Source organism: Chiroxiphia lanceolata, chromosome 5, assembly GCF_009829145.1.
Source record: "Chiroxiphia lanceolata isolate bChiLan1 chromosome 5, bChiLan1.pri, whole genome shotgun sequence".
Lineage (NCBI taxonomy): Eukaryota > Metazoa > Chordata > Aves > Passeriformes > Pipridae > Chiroxiphia > Chiroxiphia lanceolata.
This window is the reverse complement of record NC_045641.1, coordinates 15,413,269-15,439,308: the sequence shown is the minus strand read 5'-3', so window position 1 is coordinate 15,439,308 and position 26,040 is coordinate 15,413,269. Positions and strand designations below refer to the sequence as shown.

Here is a 26,040-nt window from a genome sequence, read left to right as displayed (position 1 = left end):
CTTTACACTACAACCATGTTACCCTCGGGAAATCTTTCAGACCTCATTTACAATTCATTACAGAAGTACATCAGTAACAGAAGATAAATATGCAATGTGCTGATGATCATATTACACTGAGATGAGAAAAGGTCTAACTGAATACCCATTACACTGCCACCTTTATCTTTCATCAGTTACAACTTAGATCGTTACAAAACTCAAGAGAGACTGAATTTAGTGGCACTAACTTTTATTTAAATTATTTTCAATTACTCTCGTTTTTTAATTGAGGCTTCAGGTTTTTTGTCTGGTTTTTTTTCCAAGGGTTACACAAATGATTCCTTCACATATGGTTGGACTCCACAACCTTAAAGGTCTTTTCCAACTTAAATGGTTCTATGATTCTATGACTAAACCACTGCAACTAATTACATAACTGACAAATTACTAAGAGAATTTACCTTGTTGATGACATCAAAATGCTAGTCTCTAAAAATCACCAGTCTACACTTTTCAGCTAAATTAAACACTTTTTAAATCTGTTTTCCCCATTGACTATAGTCTTTTTTAAGCAGAACAGGTTACTTCTATAATCCAGTCACTTATGACTAATAACATAGCTACTAATTAATTAGTTCTCCACATGGTCTAATTTCCCCACTAATAGTTGTGCCAAGCTAAAAATCTTAATATGGCCAAGAAGTAAATACTTTCAGAAATTTCATTCAGGAGATAACAGAATCAATGTAACTATTTAAAGGAAAAAAAAATGTTCAAAAAAGAAAATCAAGAACAGAACTTTATTCTAGATTTCCTGAGATGAAGGGTCTTTGTCATCTCATATTTGCAAGTTCTCCTAGTAGACAGGGATTTTTAAAATTTATTTAGTCATTTTAATTTTAGAGCATCTCAATCTAGTGATCCAGCCTAAGAGGATGTGAAGTTAATGGAAAATCATAATCTTCATTTTAATATCTTTTGAACCTTTCTGTAACTTAGGCAGAAATGTTTTGCATTATGAAATTTATGTTCTTAGTATTGATAGTTATAGTTGATGAATTATCCTTAGTTCAGTCTTTCATTAGGAAAATAATTTGAGCCTAAATTTTTCAGTGTAGCATACATTATTTAATCTTTTAATAATTCATTGGGTTTATGTCTAGTCTTTTGTTTTTAAAACATCTTTTTTGAAAGGTGAAAAGTCAGAACCAAGTATTCTGTTACAATTCTAGGAAATTAAAGAACTGAAAAATGCTTTAAACGATCACTAGGTTCTTGATTCTTTTTAAAATTCTTTAGGAAGCTCTAGGTAACACTTTCTATTGAAATCACTGAACAAAACAGATACAAATGCTCAACAACAGATAATCCTCAGAGTTTGTAATCTAGCTTTATTACATGTGAACAAAACAACTAAGAAACTTAAAATAGTGGCAAAGGAAATGCAGTACCAATAAAATGAGCCTGTTAATAACAATGATTAATAGTCTCAAATAATCAGAATTACAGAGACTCCAAGGAAGCAAGGATTTCACAACTGCCAACCCTACACTAAAAAAGCATAGTCATAACATATTCTGCAGTGGTTTTGTCCTAAAGGAAGAATAATGTTTTTAATACATAAAATCATACTAATTGCCAGAAAACCCACAACATTCCTCTAACATGCATGCAGGCACTCATATGAAATCTGTACACTGCATGAACATATGATGTAATGCTTTTTAAGTGATGGCCATACAACCATAAGTATATTAAAAACTAGACAAGATAACTCTTTTTATTGTGCTTTGGTTTTTTTCCGCTGTTTTGTTTGAAAGAAAACAGGACTTCCTTGAAAAGATAATGTTCTTTAATTCCAACTGTCTTAATTCCATCAGACAGCTGGTTCTTTCAAGAAATCTGCCAGAGAAAGCTTTCCAGTGAACTGAATATCATACAACAGCAAAATTTGTTTTCTTCTGAACTGGGACAGTATAGGTTTCTTCTGTTGCTTCCTTGTATTGAAAATTGTTCTACTAATCTGTTCAAACTACATTCCTATTTATGTTTGCCTATTCCTAGACATGTTTGTCTGCTACAGAAGATACAAGCTGTCGTTCCAACAAAACTTCAACAGTACTCTAAAACTCCAAAAATCTAAATCCCAGTCCTTTGTTACTTTCATTAGATAGCCTTCAAAATCTACAAAAGAGATTCAAAACCATGTTTTATATTATGGTTCAAGTGGTAATCAAATTGCTGGATGCTGCAGTGAAATGTTCAACTACTACACACATGAGGAAGCATCTATTTTGAACGAAATGAGTCAGATTATCATAGAATTTAGGATATTAGGAAATTTTTTTTCATTGAAAGGGTGGTCAGGCATCAGAACAGGTTGCTCAGAAAGGAATGGAAACACCTGAAAGTGTTCAAAATGCGGCACCTGGGGAAATAGATTAGTGGTGGACTTGGCAGTGCTGGGTTATAAATTAGACTCAACGATCTTGGAGGTGTTTTCCAACCCTAATAATCCTATGATTCTATGACAAGGACCAGTGAGAAAACAGATTTCCAACAAGTATAGAAATTTAATTTGCATCCAGTGCACTCTTACAGTAGATGGACCAGAGGTTCAGAGCCCCGCTCCATAGGCAATACGTTAACACTTACCATTGTTGGATACTTCCAGTAAAACTGCAGTTGATTATTTTATAGTGTCTATTATTTATTTAACATTCACCTTTTAAGCGCTCCCTCTTGTTTTCAGGACTAATGTGCTCTTCAAAATGAAGAAATTCAGATTCTTTCAATATGTTATTTCACAAAAGCATAGAATATGCTTAGTTGGAAGGGACCCACAGAGATCATCGAGTCCAGCTCCTGGCCCCGCACAGGACCATCCTCAAGAGTCACACCATGTGCCTGAGAGTATCATCCAAACACTTCTTGAACTCTGTCAGGCTTGGTGCTGTGAGCACTTCCCTGGGGAGCCTGTTCCAGTGTCCAACCATCCTCTGGATGAAGAACCTTTTTCTGATATCCAACCTAAACCTCTCCTGACACAACTTCAGGCCGTTCCCTTGGGTCCTGTCACTGGTCACCACAGAGAAGAGATCAGTGCCTGCTCCTCCTCTTCCTCTCAATAAGGTTTCTGTGGGTAACAGTAACTTACACTTAGTCATATTTCAAATGTGTCCTCAAAAAGTAAGGGGAAATAAATTTTGAAAACCAAAGCTCAGATTCTGATGATGTGTTTGTTACCTATTATACTAATTGAAATACCTAATGATCGCACTGTAAGTGAAAAGAGAATTTTTTTAAAAAAAACAACACCCTACTACATTGAGAACAAAACACTTCAATTTTCTGCTGAGGATTTTGGTGTGCAATAATAATACCAGGTTAAAACACTGGAATTTGTGCCACAGATAAACAGGAATCAGCTCCCAGAAAACATCTACCCTTCATTAAATGAAGGGTTTGATTTAACTATTGTATTGGATCCACCCGCATAGCTTAGCTGAAGGGGAAAAAAAGCACACTGCTAGAACAGAGTGCCAGGGAAATTATGACGATTATGAAATGATTTGTTGTATTCATGATCCCCAAGCATTTTCTACAGTGTTCAAAATAAAGTAATTAGGCAAAAGAAGGAAGAAAACTATGCATAAAAAGACAGGGAACAGAAACAACATAAAGTATGTTGCCATGACTTAACATCATTCTTTAATGTCTATACATATCATCAGGAGCTTATTATTTGTCTCAGTTTTGTATTCTCCAAACAGTTCCAGGTGAATTCCCCCTCTACAAGCTAGCAAAGTATTAAATGAGTTTTCAAATGCAACAAAATGAACTCATACGCAGAATTAGAGTATTCATCATTGCAGGTAGAAAAAGCACAAAAATAAAGATACAGCATTACCCATCTAATACATGTATCAACTAATCTTCTACCTACCACCTTATTTATTTTTTACCACTGGTATAAATACAATACACCACAACATATAAAATGCAACCTTGACTCAGCCCCTCTATAATGCCAACCTTAAAATTTTGACTGTCATAACCACTACTAGGAATGGATTCTACTAATTGAACTTTACATGTGATAAGTCAAAAGTGTAGGCTTTTGATCATCACTTAGAGGCATTTCTAAAGAATGATTCATCAGATCTAATGCAGACATCTAAATTAGGTCTGATGAACTGTTCTCAGGATGTTATCTGTTTCCACTAACTATAAAAAGTCAACTGAATTGTAAATACTTATACCTGGACCTTCCTGATAGACTAGACAGAGATAACTATGGTTTAAAAGAAAAAAAAAAGTAAGATTTTCTAGCAACTGCAATGTCAAAAGTCTGCTTCAATGCCTGTAGTTCCTAAACTGGCATATGATATACCATAACCACATGCCAAAATGCATCCTGCAGTCAAGATACTATCTAAAAGTTCAAAGATGCAATACAACAAATAGCACTGGATGCTGCTCTGTTCAGGTGGGTTTGCATTGGTCAAGGAGATAAAACTGCAACAGACAACAGACACACATTACAAACTTGCATCTGTTAAAATCAAAAGCAGACAGAATCTTTTCAATCACCTCAAAACAAGCACATGAAACATTTTCTAGGTAAGGTGACAATTTTACCATCAAGACAATTATAATATTAAAAATGGTAAGTACTTATTTTAACGGTTACACAAGACAAGTAAGAAAATTCCTCAGAGTTACAGATGCACCCTAGACAATAATAAAAGTCAAAATTCCTCTGTTTTCAGAGTTTGCTATCCAAACATTTAGAACTCTGTGTATGTCCACTACATTTGCCAATTTAATTAAGATCAGTGAATTCCCATGTAGAATCCCTAAACTGACATTTCTTCACACAAATCATCAGAGGAGTGCAATCCAATACATATACTGAGAGGATGCCTAGTCCCAAGTTAAGAACAACAGAGAGCAGCAATTTAACTTAAAACTACAAGTAAAATAGGTAGAATGTTTCACGTATTAAACAGCTGAATGAGCTCTTCCCCCAAGCACAAGACAATTTCAATTCCCTCTTCTTGACAAAACATCCACCATGTTTCAGCAAAGCAGAAAATATATTTCTCTGGTCAACTGGTAAGGACACCAAATATAAAAGAAGAGGTCTGTTTTCTGTGTCCCTGGCCACCTCTCACTGGAATTTTTACAATATAATCGCATAAAATATCAGTTCTGAAAACAACAATATCAGACCTACCCTCTTTTACAGGAAAAAACAGTAAGATAGTATATTCCACTCTTGGCTCTAAAAACAGAGCCACACAGCAATCCACCTGTAATGAAGAATGGTTCCACCAATCCTCTCTGTAAAGCAGGTAAATAGTGCATTTTATCAGTAGAAAGATGACTACCCTTCTCCCAATGCTGTCAACTCTTTCAAAGAATAACATTAAAGGAGAAAAATTAGATGACTAAGTACCGGGAGAGAGTTCCAGGCTATGAATGTTGATTTGCTGCAGATATCCAATTCAGAAGTACTTGATTAAGTATCTTAAGACCTGTCTCTCCAGTGTTTACACTGACAGGTTAAGAAGATATAGTCCAAGCAATGCATAACATTCTCTCTTCTTTGTTGCCTGATGTTTACTCTACTCAGCAGCATGTAACTTCTCTGAAACACTACACAGGAAAAGTAGATCTTTACCACAACTACTGGTTAGTTTTACTGACACTGACCACCACCACAATTGAGTCCTTCCATAGATTTTGTACTGTTTGAGTGTCTTCCTCTTTCGATATCCACAAACTTTATCCAGATTGATAGCTAAGTCTGATTTAATTTATCTCAAGAAGACTGCGAAATGGGAAACTCATGTATTTTCTCTAATTTTGTTTTCCCTTTTGATGGAAATATGTGACACAGATATGGAAATTGAGATTACCAGAACTATATTTTAAGTGTTTGCTGGTACACAGGACTCCCATAGGACTCACATTGCTTAGCATGGAATTCAAGAGGCTATGACATGCCCTCTTCTGCTAGGACAAAACAACAGCCTTAAGTATACTCAAAAAGTTTATACATCTGTGAATACGCATCTTACCTCTCTCCATTCTTTGTTTCCAATTGCTTGTGTGTACAAAACACAGACTGTGAAAAGAAAAAAAAGAAGTTTGGTCGTTTTCAGATTTTAACATATCCTTAAATTAAGTGAACTAATTCTGTAGTCTCTTGTGCTGTTGAAATTAGTAACTAGGACAATCAAATATGTTTTCCCTCAGTTTTAAGTATGTCTAACCAGACTGGAGACAATATGGTCTAGCTGTTGAAGAAATGAGCTAATAAATGGGAGTGGTTCTAAAATGGGAGGCAGCACTTACGGTTGACCCCCAGCAAAGCACTTGACAATCTTCAGCAGTAAAACTGGATAAAAGCAGGTCTTCTTTAAGTGTGGATGGTCAGGCAATTCTAGGTAATCTAATGCATAATTACCCTAAAATATGCTTCCTTCAAGAAAGAAGAGCATTAAATTAAAAACAAATGAGGACTCAATTGAAAAAAGAGACAGGGGAAATAGAAGTTGAAAAAGGAAAATAAATTACTTCTCGGGTTTTCTTCCTTAATTCTGCTTCAAATTATTTATATAAAAGTATCTTGCATATACATACTTTATTTTTTTAAACTAAAACCTAATAAAAAATTGAATCAATTGAGCTTTTGACCTAAGCTGTTTTTGAAAGACCAAGCAGAACAATCCCACAGGTGTCACTGTATTTCCAGTACAGCACCCACTACAAATTTATCTGCAGTTTTCATCACAGGGGACTGGTGACAGGTACAGGTCTTTTAAACACTATTATAAGTACAGATCATTTGCACTAAATGAGCACTATAAACTTTAATTTCTACAGTCTTGATCTAGTTGCAACTAACTACCATAACCAAATTTTTACCTGAAACTCTTCTACAACCCCTTTCTAAACAATGGAAATACAGATATTTGAACGCTTTTTTTCCTTGACAAATTATTTTCCTGTGCCAATCATTATTTTTTTAAAAGAAAGTTAAAAATAATACTGGTTTAGGTTGTAGCCTTGAACAACAAAGGCAGAGGTCTGGTTTTGTTCTCAATGAAGTGAGAGTCATCAACAGACCAAGGCAGAAATGAAGTCAAGCTTCAAACTACATTTTCTTCTTACTTGAAAAGTATATGGTCTGCACCAAAAAAGAAATCCCCTTAGGCAGTAGCAAATAAGAGGAGGAACAGAAAAATGCAATTTCAATATTTTAGCTCACATAGAAGTTAAAAGTTAACACTTTTTTTTTTAAATAAGATGTCTTGTAGATGAAAAAAACTTTTACATAAAAAAAAAAATATTCTCTGGAGATGCCTTTCTCCATTTACTCTAAATAAACCCTTGACAATCATGTGCTCAGCTTTGGTTACTGCTTATGGTAGACTGAACCCAAACCAAAAAGACTATTTTTACAGCACACTCTGGAGTAGACTGCTAAAGTGTATTACATGACAAATGAAGTGAAATGGGAAAATGTGAGAAAACGATGAAATGGAAGCTGTGAAATCAGCTACAGGAAGTTCTGAAGGTTACTGAAATTCTGACTAACCTTTACATCTAGAATTGTAGAATCATAGAATATCCTGAGCTGGAAGGGACCCACAAAGATCAAAGTTCAACTCCTGGCCCTGCATAGGACAGTCCCAAGAGTCACACCATGTGCCTGAGAGTGTTGTCCAAATGCTTTTTGAACTCTGTCAGGCTTGGTGCTGTGACCACTTCCCTGGGGAGCCTGTTCCAGTGCCCACTCTCTGGGTGAAGAACCTTTTCCTAATATTCAACCTAAACCTCCCCTAACACAATCTCAGGCTGTTCCCTTTGGTCCTGTCACTGGTCATCACAGAGAAGAGATCAGTGTCTGCACCTCATCTTCCCCTCCTGAGGATGTTGCAGAATGCAGTGAGGTCTCCCCTCAGTCTCCTTCAGGCTGAACAGACCAAGTGACCTCAGTCACTCTTCATATGGCTTCTCCTCTAGACCCTTCACCATCTTCACAACCCAATCTAGTAAGACCTGTGTCAAGGCAACACTGGGAGAAGAAGAAAATAAAAAAGAAAAAAATATTCTCTGGACACACCCCTACTGCTAACATGTAGGTTCTCACAAACATTCCTTTCACTTTCCCCAGTGGAAAAATTTTTTTAAACTAATGTTACCAGTTCTGCAATAATGAATATTTTCCAATTTTCAGCAGTGGTTTCCAAGAATGCAAATGTCTTACCAACTGCAGAAGCAGACAGAATTGTGAATTTTATCCATTTTGCCAAGGGCTTACATCTAAATTTTCAGTTAGAAATTTCTCATACCTATAATCCCAGTTGAGAATAAAACAGAAGAGGAAAGGCCACTATTTACAAATAATATGCACTTTCATTATTCAGATACTTGTATGGTCCAGATCTTTCTTAAACATAAGTATTTTTCACTACTGATTAGCTGCTTTATTTTTTGTACTGCATCCTGCCCTGTGTATCAGTGTTAATACAGTAAACTAAGTAAAACCTGTGCATTGCAGCAATAACAAAAAGAATATTAAAAAATTAGAGATTTAATATTGAGGAGAAGAAAGAAACAACACAACTGTAAAATATCCACTACCACGAAATAAAAAAAAAAGAAATATTCTGGCATTACTTTATCTCCCTAGTTTGTGAAGCCAAATAAAAGAACAGCTGTGAGCAACAACTGTTACATCCACACCGCCCATCTCAGTTTTCGCAAACATAACAAAACATCTATCCCATTTCAAGGAAGACTTAGCTACAATAAAGTTGACCTTTTTCCCATGCTGCCACAATCTTTTTATGGTACTAGTTTTAGCAGGGTTCACCATTACTCTTCACTGACCAGCTTCTACACCTTCTAGGCAGAGTTTCCCTAAGGTGTTTTTGTCCCAGCTGCCACAAGATTCTTCTCATTGTCACTATCTTCCATGGGGAGGTCCCCTGGAGGAAGAGTTTTTATGTCTTCACAGTCTTTCATATCAGATCCTTCTTATGATCAGACTCAGGCATCATAGGGTTCCTGAAGAGGACATTCCATCCTGACTACAGCGTTGCCACCACAGCTACACAGGGGCTCAGCTTGGTTAACCAGAGCATGGGAAGAAAACAATTCTGCCTAACTGTCATTAGACAGAAAAATTATACCAAAATCATTAATCTGTATCTCCTTTGCAGGTCTTATCCCTGCCTCATCAGGGAAGCACTACTTTACCTCAATTCTCTACAAGAAAGTAATAAAAAAAACCCACCCCCCCAGGTTTTTTTCAAAAATATTCCTAGAAAAAACACTCTCCAAACTGGAGAGCCGAATGGTCCAAATGCTACAATAAATCAGTATATATGACTTGTTTTGACTTCACTGAGCAGAAAGAACTGTCAGTAAGAGGCTTCAGTATTGTTTAAAATACTTCCTGGACAAGGGCTATCCAAGTCTGTCCCATCTATATCTAACAACTCTACTCTACAGTTATTTCTGTAACTTGCCTCTAGGGAGGCAAAGTGACAGATTCCTCTTGGCATGAATATTCTAGATTGCAGGGAAGTGGTCAGAACTGGAATAAATACTGAGCAGCAATTACAGTATCAAAAAAAGGCCAAGTAAAGCTCCGAAGAAAACCGCAGAAATCAGACTTCCCTTTCTGATTTCAGGAGAAGGCTGTTTATGTTGATATGGAAGTCAGCTATATACAAGGGAAAAGGATTCTATGGAAGTTGAACACTTTTTCTAAAAAGCTTTTATGACTTGGAGCATCCAATGCCAATATTTGTGAGAACCAAATCATGGTGAAGGACAAAACAAAGACCTGTCAAAAGAAGGAAACTCATATCTTGTATGCTACTGGCTGTGCCAGCATATGTGATAGCCATGATATCCAGCCCAAAGATTATGATTCTTGTAGGAAAACCCATGTATTTCTATAGTAACCACTGCTGTGCTGTCTAGAAGTACTTTAACATGTAGGACTGTGCAGTTCTAGCATGTGTGTCCTGCTGAGAAAAAGACCAAGAAGATAAAATGGGATTTTCACTATCAGTATGATCCTTAGATAACTGTGTGAGAGTATGAAAACCATACTAGAATTGGCCTAAGCAAATCCAATGAGACCTCAACATGCAAAGTGACTCTACATGGTTCTATCTCATATGAGATCTAACAGTTGCACACTCAGTGGCTCTAGAAGTGGATCTTGTGAAAGTGGCTGGGTTTGACACCTTTTTAGCTACAGGATGAAGTTACTGTATATACAGAGCAGCCTAAGAATGGCCTTTGTTCGAGCAAGAGACATTGAGGAAAATTATCCTGCCTTACTTCCAACTCTAGACAAGAACAGCATGGATAAGCAATGTTACGATACTTCAAAAATATTTCCATATACTCTGAATTCATTAAAAAAAATACCGCTAGTTTACTTCTCAGAAATATTTTAAAGATAGATATTAAGATTTCTCTAGGTTTTCCTGCCACTTTGTTTCCTTGTGTCCCTTCCCCAGCATGGGTCACCCACTAGCCACAATCACCTGGGTTTGCTCACCTGCTCTGGCCTGGGCTGTGTACAGGCTACAGAGATGTACTGCCTTTTGCATGGAGCGTCTCTTTCCAAGAATGCATCTCCAGCAGTGTATCTTCATAAGTGCAGCTCTGGCAATATCTTCAACAGCTGTGTCTCTAACTGCTGACCCTTTTTTACTAAAATGTGTTTGAGCAGGGGGCACTGTGTGCTCCCCTGGCTGGCAGAAGTTCTGGCAGGCAGCATCTACTCACATGGTTTTCAGAGCTGACTGAAGCCAGCTGTGACAGTCACAGGGTGGTTCATGGCCTTCTCAACATAGGTCACATTGCAGTCCCCTGCTACTCAAACCCTGCAGCTTATGCCTAATACAGTTCCCTGTCTGATAAGAACTTGAAGCACTTGCCCTTAATAATGTTTGAGCTTAAAAACTAGACACCTTATCACTCCTGTTCAAAGGCATCTTGATTCAACATAAGAGACCTCTGAAATAAGTCAGGGCAACAGGTCACTGAGCACTCTTCAAACAACTTAACCTACACAACAGGGTCTTTTTTAGCCAATTAAAAATTTTTAGTAATATGTAAAACACTCAATTGTGCTTCTGCATGATCTCCCTGCACCAGAGGCATGGTAGTGCCTATGTCTCCTCTTAAAAAAAAGAAAGTTTTATAGATTAGAAATGTCAAAGGTAGTCCTAACTTCCTGAAGCTTTTCCCCAGGAAGTAGAAGCTTTTCCCATCAAAAGGGTATTGTGGAGTATCTCTCAATAAATTTTTGTTAAAGAATGTAAATACATACTCTCACAGAAGTACTCAAATGGAGTCACACTGTCACATGACTCAATATTCAAGTATATCCCATCAGGACATGGTTGCATGTCCAGACACTTGATAGAAGTATATGTGTCCTGGGTTATTTCCAATGCCAGTAAGCACAATACATGGTAACCTAACAAAGAAAAGCTCAGGCTTAAAAAAAGAAAATTAACTTACAGATAATAGCAAATGGAGAGTCGTAGGGGAGACAACATGACACTAGACACCATAATTCAAGGACCAGCCTATTAACACTACAGAAGTTCTTTGATTAAACACTATCGGAAAAAAAAAGGAAATTTTTTGTGGTCTCATTTCCTTGATAGAAGTTTTAGAAAGTGTCCAGTACAGGAAGACAGTCACAGACTTTTTCATAGGCAGGAAACCTTTTGGTCACATTTCAACACAACTTATGGGGAAAGCATGTGTCCCTATCTTAAAAATCTGAAAACATTAATTCATAAATCATCATACCATTCTTGATCAGGAAAGGTTGTGTTTCCCACAGATGAATTAATTAATTTCATTTTTCAGCATTTGATTCTAAGGTTAGTGGACACTGTGTACTAGCAGCAACAAGCACTTCTTGTTTACTTAGAATTTTGCTTAATAGCTTTGAAAAAGATCTGGAACAACAGATACTAAAAAAAGAAAGAACAACTCAACTTTCCTGCATTTATTAATTTTATGAAACTTTAGGTTGACTGCTAAATAAGGGACTGTTTAGCTCAGGAAAGCAATATTAAATGCAATCTTTAAAATTCCAGTTCACATAAATGATGTGTAACTTATTTAAGTGTAACTTCATTACTCTAAGTAATTGTCACAAAGACAATGTGCACCTAACTGATGCTGAAGAAAATCACCCATCTAATTTTTAATCCAGTTTTTTTCACATTTGCAACACATAATGAGAAGAAATGATAAAATGCTATATACTTACTTGGATCAGATTTAGAAAACGTATCTCTGTCCAAAAGATTTCTACAAAAAAAAAAAAAAGACAAAAATAATCTTATGTATTAAAAATTGTGAAATATGTAAATCAGATACCAATGAATATATATTTTTAACAGTTTTAATCGAGTCAACTTAGTTTTCTGCTCTCCTAATATGCAAGACTTACTCCAAGTCAGTCAGCACTAACACTTGAGTCTTCTTACATTTCATTTTATTATGCATTTTGAACTTGAGCAAAATGTGGCTCATTTACTCCAATACCATGTACTCCAATACCATGAAGTGAAAAGCAACCACAAGCACAGTTATATATAAGATGAACATCAAGAACAAAAACACCTTTAAATTACAAATATCTATCAGAGATTAACTTGCTAGTTGAACCCAAAAACTTTAGACTATACTTAATGGCTATGAGATTTCAGAGCCATCAGGAAATATCTGTAAGAATCTGTCACGGATGAGAACTAAAGCAGACATGGGACACAACAAAACTAGGAATTTTCTAATTACCTGCAGAATAGCTAGGAATAAGTAGTAAGAATTAATTTCTTTGTTATGCAATGCAGTCTCAATATTGTAGCCACACTTCAGCCAACTGAGAATCATACACAGATAAGCAGACTCAAATTAACAGTAAGTCTAAAGAATCAGGACTGAACAGAAAACCAGTCTTAGAATAGTTACCAACATTTCATCATTCAAAAAATAAAAATTTAGAATAATTAAACTTAAAAAAATATCCTGACAGACTAGAAAAATGTTCTGAAACCAGGATGCTATTGAACAGGGATAAGAAAGAGCTATTAAACTTAGTAAGGTAGTTAGGTATTAAACTTAACAGCAAAGTGCAGCATAGCTACATGTAGTGGATACATAGCAGTTCTGTCAAAAATGGTTCTAGACATCACAGTTGACCACAAACTGAATGCAAGTAAGGAAAAAGGCAAACTGGAATATACAAACAAAAACGCTACTTTAGACTAACTGTCTGGTTTTCATAATATTGGTAAACAATAGTGTTTTGGACACTCCAATTTCTTGCAATCTAAGACAGACATGGAGCTTCTGGAGTTCAGCAAAAGCAGAAATAATCAGAAGTATTTAGACTATATCTATGAGAAAAACACTGTTGCAAATTGAAACTGACCTTGATGTAGACAGACCTCATAGGAACACGTTTAATCCTAAATTGAATCTTCTGTACCGCAGACACAGAAGTTGAACTTTATTCCATTGTTTTACCGCCTTTCATTGTTAAAGGTGGCCAGATATGATGGGAAATCTCCACTGTCTTCAAGAACATGTAAGGTAGCTACAATTTCTACTAAGTTCTTTGTTTGTACCCCAGAGCAAGAGGAAGAATTAAATAACCAGTTTATATTGTTTACAGCTTATTATCTTTAATAATTAGTAGAGCCTCTTCAAAGGTCACCATTTATTACTCTCATTCAGACCTAAATCACATTATTTTTGTGCTACTGAACAGCGCTGAAAAGTGTATTAATATTTTGTTCAATATAGGTGTTCTAAGTGGTCCACTCAGACTTCAACAAGGAAAAGATACTGTATTACAAAGTTAGATATTGCCAAGTTCACATTTCAGAACAAGCAGTATGAACAAAAGATAGCTTTAAATGAACATTGGATGGATCTGTTTTATTTAATTTAGCCAAAGTAGCACTAGCATTAAAACTATTACTTGTGAATGAACCTGAATTCTGCATGCACTCATTCTTCAGAACTTCTCTAATCTATTTAGAAGTGTGATTTTCATATATGCAAACAATTATACTAAGAGAAACTGTATTCTACCTTAACAAAAAATGTGCAAATATAAATTAAAATATTAACAAACCCAGGAAAATCAGCAAATTCAAATCAGTATTTGACAAAAATCACTACAAACTGCTTTAAAGGACAGTACAGGAAGTTCTGCAATATCAGAATTACCAATCCAAAATGAAAATTGCCTCCTATGCCTCTATGTATCTACCTAGATATGCCATTAATAAATGGTAAATAGAATTGGTTTATCCAAAAATGAATTGCTATAAAACATCAAAATTAGAGTTATATGAAAGAAATAGTACATTAGGTTTTGGGATAGGCCTCTCATATTCACCACTGGAATTCCAAACAATTTTAATTCCTCTGCATAATGACTATACAGTGACTTAATAATTGGTATGTTAAGTGTTTGCCACCGCAAATTAAAATTAAGTCATCTTAATCATTCTTATAAGAAGATAAGGTGCTTTGAGTTCTTTAGATATTTCCTACTCTTACTGTGTTCCTTTTTAAGTTTTTTCCCTCTGTTTTCCAATGCACATACTAACATAAAGACTGGCCTGGTATTGTAAAGCTCAGTCTATCCTGATGCTTTTATTCCAGCAGCTGCAAAAAGCAGCCACCATGGGAACAGCAGAAAAACAAGGTAAGAATCTGTAATACTTCTGAGAATATTCCTGGTCTTCAACCATTAGCTGCTATTAAGTACTTCTTGAATTAAGAACATTTCTACATAAACAGTATCCTTGAAAGGATTGCAAGGGTAGAGATACCAAAGTTTAATGTTGTAATTCAGGTCAGTGTCATCAGTTGACAGGTTTGAACTAATACAGCTTGCAGTATCCTCAATTCAACCCTTCACACATTTTCCCATAAATAAACAATGTCTTCAGCAAAGTTTGCAGACATGCCTGATCATCCAAAACATTAACAGCCAACCAAAATAGTAACATAAGAACTTAACAAGCTGTTGAAGAAGTGCAGTCAATTTCAAAAGGAACTTAGAAGATCAGTGCCAACGGGAAAAAACTCTAATCAATCAACCAAAAAAAAAAAACCAAAACCACAAACACCAACACAAAAAAAAACCCCAAACCACAAAAAAAAAAAAACAAAACAAACAAACAAACCCCAAACAAACAAACAAAAAAAAAAACCAAGAAAAAGTCTGATGTGTCCACTAAATCACCTGACAACTCAAGAGGCTGCTCAATTTCATTTGTGCATTTTCATTTTAAGGGGATAACAGTCAAGTGCTCCTTTAAATATGCAAAAACTGCATGGTACATAAGCACAGGACAATCTAAACTCACAAGAAATGGTAACAGCAAAATAAGAAAGAAGATCAGATATACTTCCAGAGCTTTAGTAGTCTTCATACTCTCAATTTTCAATGGCACTTTCTGCATAGGCTGAGCAATAGAGTGTATTTTTTCCATTTTCCCTGAGAAAAGCATTCTCTTTAGAAGTACACTGTTTTATTTCAGGAAAGCTCATAGACTCAGAAACCAGAAATATCTGAAACTTCTTCTTCTTTTTCCTAATCAAAGTATCAAGAGAAACAGACTTGCATTTTGACTGAACATGGTGAGTACTTTTTTTCCCTACATCCATTCAACCTTTAAGATAAAGAATGCAAAAAGAAAAGGAATTGCTATCAATTACAAGGGGGGGGAAAGACACATGTTTTTATCTGGAGAAACATGCACATCAAACACCCACAGCAAAGAAATGTATAGGAATATCTGTGCAGAAAGCATTATTATATCAGCACAGATCCTGAAGGAATTCATTCCGCACCTGCCCATTCTGGAGTGCAACCAAAATAGTTGCAACAGCATAGATGACTAAGGGGGGAAAAATTAATAGGAGCCATGGAAATAACACCTACTTGGTCTAAAGTGGAAAGCACAAGACAGATTAGAAATCCTGCGATAATTTTTTTTCTGTATAATGAGAGCAATATCCCCGCAGAGGGAAAAGAAAAAAGAAAAAAGGTAATCAGTAAATAAGGTAAGATATTTAGCTTTGCTTCACAGATTCATATTGTTCACACAGTTTCATGAATGTAATAAAAATCTATCAAAATAACAGTTTCTGTCCAGTGCTTCAGAAAGTTTTTTAGAACAGAGTGTTTCACTTGGAAGGAAACTATAATGATCATCCAGTCCAACTGCCTGACCAACTCAGGGCTGACCAAAAGCTGAAAAGTGTTGTTAATGGCACTGTCCAAATGCCTCTTCAACACAGACATCGATCACATCTCTAGGAAGTCTGTTCCAGTGTTTGACCACCCTCCCAGTAAATAAATGTTTCCAAATGCCAAGTGTCCTGTACTATGTTAATCTAAACAACTATACATATAAATCATGTACTTCAAGATTCACTGATCCAGTTAGCAGTGGTAGCTAACCAGACATCATCATGGTCTATGTTGCTTCACATGATCTCATGTACTCTATGTTATACGTATGTTGTTAGATGTACACTAGAAAGTAGCATTTACTCATCTTGTTCACATATACTTTACTTCAAATTTTACTTCATTTTAATGATCAATATCTGAACTTCCCTCTCTGTAAGTTTTTTGTTTTAATTTAACCCTTTCTTAAACCCAACTGCTAAGCAAAAGTAAATCCAATTCCCCCTTCAGAAATGACAGAAATCTCGCACAGTAATATAGAACTAAGTAGCTTAAAATCTGCTTCTCTAGTTAAAAAAAAAATAAAAAAAAAAAATCTGTGTTGACTGGAAAAATACTTATTTATACATTGCTTTCAACAGCTCTGAAATCCTTAATGATAAATACGTGGTTTAGTTCAAATTAATTTGTCAGAATCTCTCTGCACGTTACAGTCTTATGTTTCTCTTCATCTTTAGATTACATCTAAGTGCATGCAAAGATTCTTAGGTTGTGAAATAAAGCACTCAGCAGTCTGCAAACACAGAAGTTAGTTACCTGTGAAAAGTTATTTTTAATTTTTAGAAAATATATATTTTCAATGTGTTTTATTCTCATATGAGTATATAGTACTTCTCTCACACTTGTGTCAATCCGTGGGAAAAGAAATAGTGCTTAGCTCATTAAATAAATGCATTTCTGTTTCCCTTACTCAATAAAGGGCCCATGGCCCTTTTTTAAGGAAGATCCTGAAAAAAAAAAAAAAAAAAAAAAAAAAAGAAGTGTCTCCTCACTTTTTACTGTGCAGAATAGTAGCCACTATACTACTAATTGTAACATTAACCTAGTAGTCACTGCCCCTTAGTTCTAACTGATATTACTGAACTTGCCAGGGTCAGTCCTAGGTAAGATGACACATAATCCAAAGAGGCCACTTGAGTGAAGAGCCCACTTGACTTCCTGCAGAGTAATTTCACAAACAACTTTTCAGCAGTCTGCCAGTTTAAGTAGTCACCTTTCCCCAGCTATTTATTCTCTGCTTTTGTATTCTGTCAGAGCATAAAGCGAGCTATTAGCCTCCAGATCTCTAGATTCAAAACACCCTGGACTTAAAAGTAGATCAGACAACTTCTCGGAATTTTACCTTCTCATCAAAATAACCAGTTCTCTTAGAATAGGCTCACAGGTGAGAAAACAGTGGCCCTACTTAATAAGAGGCAATTAGGATGACCTCTGTCTTTCTGTTCAGATTGTCTCCATTCTTTGGGGCACTAGAAGTACCAGAAAGAAAACAAACATATCTCTGATATACAACCTTAAGAAAACATCCACAATACCTCTTCATAACCCTTGGAGAAGTAATTCACTCTTCTTGTTCAAAGAAGACAAAGAAATGATTTTCAGCCTCCCACAAACTTTCATTGTCAAGTTAAACATATATTGATTCAGAAGCCTTAAGGGAAAAAAAAAGGGAGAAGCAATAAGAGGGTTAGACTAGCAGTTCCTCCATGAGTTTTATGACAACCCACAGAAAGCTTTCTCTGGCTAGACGTATGCAAACAATTTTAGGATGAAACCTCAACTGATGACTACTCCTGGTGTTTAAAAAAAAACAACAAACAAAACAAAACCAAAAGAATTGCCAAGTTTATTTACCTTAACATAGCAACAGTTTTGCAGGAATTCTGTTGAAACAGACAGGAAGTAGTGGATTATGAAAATACACTTTTGCAGATGAAGCAGACCTGAACACAATCGTGAACTATTCCTGTTTAAATAATAAAAGTCCGTTTAGGAATATCACAAACTGGTAGAACTCTGCTTCAGTACCAACCAAATTATTATTTGAAACCAACAGGATGAACCATCCATATTTATGTTGCTAAGCCTTGGCAGGTAAACAGTCTCTGGCTCTGAGCTACTGGTGATGTATCCTGGAGGATAGCCCTAAGGACTCCCAGTGTCAAAACAGCTATTCAATCTAGTGTCAACTCACCAGTCCTTTCCAGTTACTTTCATCCAGACCATCCAAATCCATAGATATGCTGCTTCATTTGAGTTCAGATTTTTTTTAGGACTGTATTGTTATTACAGTGTTGCATTAATTATTTATATGTTTTTATACATACAGATTGGTTTTGCACAGTTTTTCTGAAACAATTCTTTAAAAGGTATACATCAAAGAAATAACTTACAAAGCAAATGAAATAGAAAATGAAATAAAATTTAGCTATGTTAATTTAGCTATGTAAGTGTGACTTTGCAAAATGTAAAACTGTTTAAAAGTTTCTGCCCAAACTGTGGGCAATTAAGATAAAATAGCTTAGAGAATAGGGAAGGCTTTTTAGCACGTAGAGAGAGGTGGGGAACCTGAAACTGTTTGAAATTATAAAACTTTATGTAACTACTCTATAATAGTGAGAATAGGAGGTAAAACTAAGTGTCTATTTAGATAAGGCAGACTGCAAAAAGAGTGTGTGTATAGATAATTTTAAACTTGCTACTTTCAAAATGTATAAAAAGTTATGGTATTTCTTTGCTCAGTGGAGGGCACTGGGGAAAACACCTGCCCCTTTGCATTCCCCGGCCGTAATAAAAGTGCTTTTCAGATTGTTCAAAGGTTTCTTTGAATCAAAATATATACCATCAATGTAATATTCATCCTTTCTCTGTTATTGCAGGACTGTTGGAGGTGAGCCACTGCTCAGATGGACAGAGAAGGAAGGAAAATGATGAAAATAATGCTACCACGGAAAATCGTCATAAAAATACACTTGAAGTCACTGCACACTTGCTCGTATCTGGTCCATTTCCTGCTGCCAGGCTTCCCTTTATCCCTTCTGAAGCCTAAGACTGTTGGCTTCAGCTGTGGGAGGGTGTTACAGTAAGCCACCCATCAGTGTCCCACGTCCTGTCCAGGGAGAAGCATGAAGTTTACAGTGGTGGCAGGGGCAGAGCAGATGGTCTCAGAAGGAGAATGATGTTCATGGATTCTTCCTCCCTGCTCTGAGGACTCCCATATGAGCTAACATGTTCTTACTTCATCCACCTGCAACTCCATTTCACATCCACATTTACTGTACACTCTATGCAGTGTGTATAACATCTGCTTGAGACTTGCTCTTTCAGCTCTTTTGGATTTGTCCAGTTCCCAGTCTTCACTTCCTTAATAACCACTGGTGACCTCTTTACCGCACTGGGGTCCCCAGTAGGGGGGGCATCCCCCTCTTTTCACCCTCTGCTCCCACACCCAGCATAATGTGTCCCCACTTGCAAGGCCTCTGCTATCACACCTCTGTATTATACCATTCTATGAGAGTCACAAATACATCATTACACACAGAATAATTACTTGCTACTACTATCTGTATAAAGAAACATGGTTATACCACACAATTACACAAGGACAAGCCAAGTGAAACTAAAGAGTAGCCACCCAGTTGCTAGAAAAAATCCACTGGGTTTGGGTTTGCAGCTAAGCAAAACCAAACAAAGCTCCTTGTAGACAAAGACAAGTTTAGACAAAACCTGACAAGTCCTGAGACTTGCACAGTTAGTGTGAAACCTGGGGCCTGTGTGAAAGATTGGAATGTTAAAGGTTAATGACTCTAACAATTAGATTTGCAAAAGCAGCAGGGTGCTTTGCTGAGGCCAGGTTTGCACCCCCTGTCAAAGGGGAGAAGGAGAGCTTTTGTGTGTGTGGTGGTGCAACCTCTGGTTTGCATAACAGCCCAGGTGCAGAGGGGGTGTATTCCCACCACCAGAGGACAACCACACAAACACACCTTGGTTTAGTGACAAGATGGTTTTTGAGCCAGATAAGGGAAAAGGCCAAAGGGCCGGTAAGTAGCAGATTCTGCGAGGTGGGATAATGCTTTTAATCAAGCCAATGTCCTCCCTCCTGATAAGGCTCAGCTGTAAAATTCCCGCCAGGGGAGGTATTGGGACATTCACATATAAGTCTGAAGGTATTCATCCCTTCTGATAAAGCACGACTGGCTCAACTATGTAGGCATGAAAAACAGTCGTCATGTCTTAGATGGTGTCACAAACCATCGAAGACCCCGAATCACCCCCAGACTCATTTCTGGGGCCTTCCACCAGAGGACTGTGCACGATTCACAGCCTTGCGTCAGACTTTGTAAAACTCTCTCCCCAGGAGAGGTACCTGGACTTTCACACCTGAACCTGAACACATATTACCCCATTGAACTTTTGGTTTCAAGGGCTTCTCCACTCCCAACAGATCAAGATTGTGCCCATCATCTTAACCGGGGGACATCAAAACTGCAATCATCGCTGGTTCCACAGGTGGTGATACCTTTCTTCTCCACTATCTATTCTTTTTTCTTTTTTCATCCACCTTTTTTTCTTTTCCTTATATATTTTCTTAAGCGATATTTTTATACTTTTATATTGTTATATTTCTCTAGATAATAACCAAAATGACTACATACCTCCTTTCCATTGCAACCAATTTGTTCTAAAATAAACCTGCCATATATGAATTACCTGCCACTGGTCATTCAGTGTCTTTTCACTCTAATCTGCCCCAAGGGACCTACTAACAAGAACCTCAGTTACCCCATCTCAGGGTCAGGTTGTAACAGCCTGCCCCAACAATCCCAAGACTGAATTTACAGTGTAAAAGATCTGCCTTAAATTCTAGAAGTCACATAGCTTCATGCTTAAATTTCAAACAATATAGACACACAGGTGAAAACCAAATTACGGAGTCTATCAGAAGTGTATCTCCATGACTATTTTGAAGGACAATGTCACCCATTTATATTTTTTTCTCACAATACAGTAATTTTTCTCAGCTGAAGCAAGCTGGTTGTCTAGGCAGTTCCATTTCAAAGAAAAAACATGTAAGATCAACCTTCTGTTGCCAGTCACACATAACCACTCCACGGACTTTTAATCCAATCTGGAAGCACATACACAAAGAAAGCAGGAAAATCAAAACCAGGCTTATAATCAGGATTAATTTTATTTTCTACCATACAGAGCTACAAGCCCAATAATTTGTTATGATTGTTATGATTTTATCTTTTTTTTAATCATTGTGTCTTTCTGTGACAGGGACTTTCAATGAACTATTAATATTTCAGAAAAAAAAGCAGAAGGTAAGTATCCTGGCTGGAGAGATATGATCTTGCCAGAAATCAATGTCCAGGACAAACAAAGATATAATTAAACATACTTTTAGGTACTGCAACCACTAGGAAGTGGTTGGTTAAAACTTTCAGACCACCAAAGAAAAGGAAAAGCAAAAATTCTGAAGTAGTATGCTTTATTCCTCTGTGCAAGAAACCTGAAATTAAATTATCTTAATTACTGAGAATAAGGGTTGCTTAATTCCATTCAGCTCATTCATTCATGTTAGATTTCTGTACAAATTGTGAAGCAGCATAGAATTGATCCAAAACAGGCATAGACAACCAATTGTATTCCTGTTGAATTAACCATGATAAGAAGTTTATGGTGCCTTTATGCACATTATGCCTAGTGTGGGAATACAGTGTAGACCCTATCCAGTTTCACTTTCCTATAGATATTAATAAAATTGCTCTCAAGAAAATAATTCTGATTCATAACTTCTCATTAAGTAAATAAACATTAATATGTAAATTAAAACTCTTGGCCTTTTTTCAAACATAAGGTTTCAGAACGGCTGTGGCTTAATCAGGTACCATAAGAAAAAAACTAGGTTGGTCCACACAGTAACCATGATGAGAAGAAATCATCATTATATAAATCATAACAAAAAATTAAAAAACTTGAGCCCACTGAACTACACTGAACTTTAAGTTCACACACAGCACAAACATCATGATATGTGTATCCACCATCTACTTGTGTTCTCAGCACTAAATGCACTAGTTCAGTCAACACACAGTAACTGCACTCATACTAGGGAAGACAGGAACGGAATATGAAGTTTTTCCAAGATTTAACTAGATTGGAATCGGTGAAGAATATCACCAGAGGGAAAACAGGATGACAGGTACATGGCCTGAAGCTTACCTGAAACTCACATAGGAGCACAAACTTACACACACAGCCGGTAAGAGAAGATTCAAGTCTAGGCACAGGCCCAAAATCAGTATCCAGTGCAAACACCCCTCTAGAGGAAGAGGAATCTTTGGGCTGGAAAACAATAATGAAGAAAAAGAGCAGCCTATATCCTCTTTTCCATACTGACTGGAGGGAAAAGGTCTTGGTCCTTCACCACATGATAATTGTGCAAAATTATGCCAGGTTGAAACTAATAAAGATCACATGGCAGGTGACAGTAAGATTTTCATCAGACCACGGATGTCCTCCAGGGCATGCAACAAAGGGAGCAACAGGGCACAGAAGGAGATGGCTACTAGAAAAATTGATCCAGACAATAGTGGACTACTTCCAACATTAGATGATCCTCTGGGATGATACATGGAAGTTTTTCTGCCATATTAGATCTGGCTCTTGAGCCAAAGACTACAAATTTCTGATAAACTACATCTTACAGAGTCAGAAAAGAATTGTGCACTTTTTATTTGCTAGGCACTGAGTAGTAATAGCTAGAATTAAATTAATTTCTTGCTTTTTCTAGCATTTGTAAAATTATAGCCAATGCTGGTGTTCAATAAGCTATGGGAATGATATCAAAAGCTTTTAGTCATAACAAAATCCCAGAAAGAATATCACCTGATATTCAAAAATTTCCTGGATTTTACAATTTTGATAGACAATTTTTCATCCCATGAGATGCACATTTCCTAAAGGCTACCTGATGTTCCCCTGAAGCTAAACCAGGCTGGCTTGCAGAATAAGAAGTAGTGCAATTCCATCTGCATAGTACTGAACCTGGCTACTTTGATAACATTGGCAGCATGAGCATGCAGGGCAGATTAACTCAGGAAGCGCTGATAGACTACACAGAATTAAAAGCTAAGTGAATAGAAGCTCTACCCTTATGAATAAGACATACAGAAAGAAGAAGACATGAAAGAACATTGCCCAGAGTCCCAAGTTTATTTTGTGGCACAAACAGCCTGCAGTGCTTCATCGACCACCAAGTTACACCACCTACACAAACTAGAAGAACTTCCCTCATCTCCTATAATGAAAACAAGAAAAAAAAAAAGAAGAAGAAAAATCTAAGAAGTAGTAGTTATCAGCTAATAATTGTTGATGTTAATTTGTAACCAAATTGGTTCTACAACTCTTTGGTTATCAAGGAAAAGAGATGTCATGACCCAAACTGTTATAAAAGCATTTCTCTCCAGGTATTTAGGAATACACAACTGCTAATTATTAAAGAATTTTCAGCATTCTCTGAACTTTGCAGTTTGCTCTTGCAGTCTTTCACAATTTAATTTAACACTACATTTCACAAGCTTTAGCCAGTGAATGTCTTTACAGATGAATCACAAACATGTGCTAATCAGTAATCTCTGCCCCAGTGTCATTCTTTTTACACTCCGTTTTTAAGTACAATTTTGTAATCAAAAGCTGTCATCCAGCACATAGAGAAGGAAGGAATCACCATGGAAATTCCCATCCTCCTACCCCTGACATCAAGACATATCAGGGAGACTCTATTTCTTAAACGAGAAAAAAAAAAAGTCAGTTTTAACAAAACAGACATGTATTTTGATGCTATCTACAGAGAAATTAACAGTGTAAACTATACACTGAAATTAGTTACAAGTAAAGTCAGAATTGATTGACTATGTCCTATAACTATATTTCTTTGTAACTACCTGATGGATTCTCAAATCACTGTAAAGCACTGCAGGTATATAAAAAGAATACCTGGAATGAAAGGTACATCCAGAATAAGGGAACTAGATCAAAGCCAGCATAAGAGTTCTGACATCTGTAAGTGTGACAGGTTATTTGAAGAAGCTAAAAGTAACACTAGAGGTCCTGGATTGCTTTTACACATAGCGGCACACCTTTCACTGGACCAGGGTTGGCGCCCGTGAACTTTGCAGAGACAAGCAGTAAGTACATCAGGCTGTTCATATGACAGCCTAGTGACTGTTTCAGTATTAGAAATTCAATCTTACTCTATTTCTCATTGCTTCAGCCTTCTTTTGAAACGCACCCTTGATTAAACATCAAATCATACTTTATTTACTAAGGAAAGAGAGGGAGTGGTCTGACAATTCAAGTTTAGAGCGCTGCTGTTCTGTCCTAGTAGAAGTACTGCTAACAGCAGCAACTCCCGGACAGCTACATTAGAAAATGATGCAACGGACTGTAGCGGAAACTTTGTCTCATTTCCCAGCAGCAAACAACACTAACAGTTCAAATTTTCCGCTAGAAGCTGCCAATTCTGCTGGTGAAAGGAACCGCTGCTCTGCAATTACTAGGGAATACTTAAGAAGTTGCGAATGTGAACGAAGGTACAAATATAAAAGCCCAGAGATAAAATTATTTTTAGACCTCTAATAGGAAATTCTCTGCGCTATGTGGGAGAAAGCACAAATGTCGAGGAACAAACCCGCATATACTAGATTTGGCGTTACGGGGTGGCATTTTCGTAATTTCTCGGCACCAGCGTTACGATAAAATGTGACGAAGCAACAGAACACGCCCGCTTCCGTAACAGTTTTGCAAGAGCGCCTCGAAGAACTTACGACAGGATTTCTCCGGACGGGAGTTCTCCGTCCCCACCGCGGCACTTGGGACAGCTCCAGAAGTTAAAATACCTGCCGGAGAACGCGCTCTGCGCGCTCCTCGCCGCCACTCCCGCTCCCCCGTGCCGGCAGCGGCGCGGGCGGGATGCGGGGCGGCAGCAGCTGCTGCCCGTCTCGGCAGAAGCCCGAAACCGTTGCGGGAGCGGGCGCTTCGCCCCGGGGTCCGCCGGCAGCTCCCTGCAGCGGGCACGCCCGGTGAGGGACAGCGGTCTGCAGCGGGCTGGCAGCCGGCCCCGGGCTGCTCCCAGGTTCTGCCCGAGGCTGCGCTGACAGCTCGGCAGGGCAAGAGGGAAAGCGCCTCGCACAGCGCCGGGCGTGCGGAGGGCGTCCCGCGCTGCCCCTTCTCCTCTCCGCTCCGCTAACACCGCCAGGGCGAGGGGAGCCCTGCCCGACCCACCGCGGGCACCTGCCCGCCCGCCCGTCCGCCCCCTCCGACGCCGCGGGGCGAACGAGCCGCCGCCGTACCTGCAGGACACGGAGAGCTCCACCTTGGTGGCCGGGATGCTGGAGCTGAGCACGTTAAAATCCCCCACGGACGCCATCTTCGGCAGCCCACCGCTCCTGCCCGGCTTCTGCTGCCCCGCCGGCTTCTCCAGCCCGAACATGGGGCAGCGCGGCGCGGGCGGGAAGGAGGGACGGAGGGAAGAGGCGGCGCCAAGCGGCCTCCACAGCGCGGCGCCGCCGCCCGCGTCGCGGAGCCCCGTGAGCGCGGAGCCCCGGCCCGCAGCGCCCCGCACCGCCCCGCGCCCGCGGGCTGCGGCCGCCGGCGGGAGCGGCGGAGCGGGAGCGGGGCGGTGACGTCACCGCGAGCGGGAGCCG

At 38.0% G+C, this 26,040-nt stretch overlaps 1 protein-coding gene across 2 annotated transcripts in view; it reads right to left on the bottom strand.

The window, feature by feature from the left end:
* CPNE8 (copine 8) overlaps positions 1–25,853 on the bottom strand; it is a 110,629-nt gene extending 84,776 nt beyond the window's left edge. For both annotated transcript variants that reach the window (XM_032688406.1, XM_032688404.1), the window contains exons 1-3: positions 25,687–25,853; positions 12,317–12,357; positions 6,069–6,115 (exon numbers count right to left, since the gene is read on the bottom strand). In XM_032688406.1, coding sequence (XP_032544297.1) covers positions 6,069–6,115; positions 12,317–12,357; positions 25,687–25,826 — 228 coding nt within the window. In that variant the 5' untranslated portion in view covers positions 25,827–25,853. The remainder of the gene's footprint in view (positions 1–6,068; positions 6,116–12,316; positions 12,358–25,686) is intronic.
* Positions 25,854–26,040: the final 187 nt, after the last annotated feature.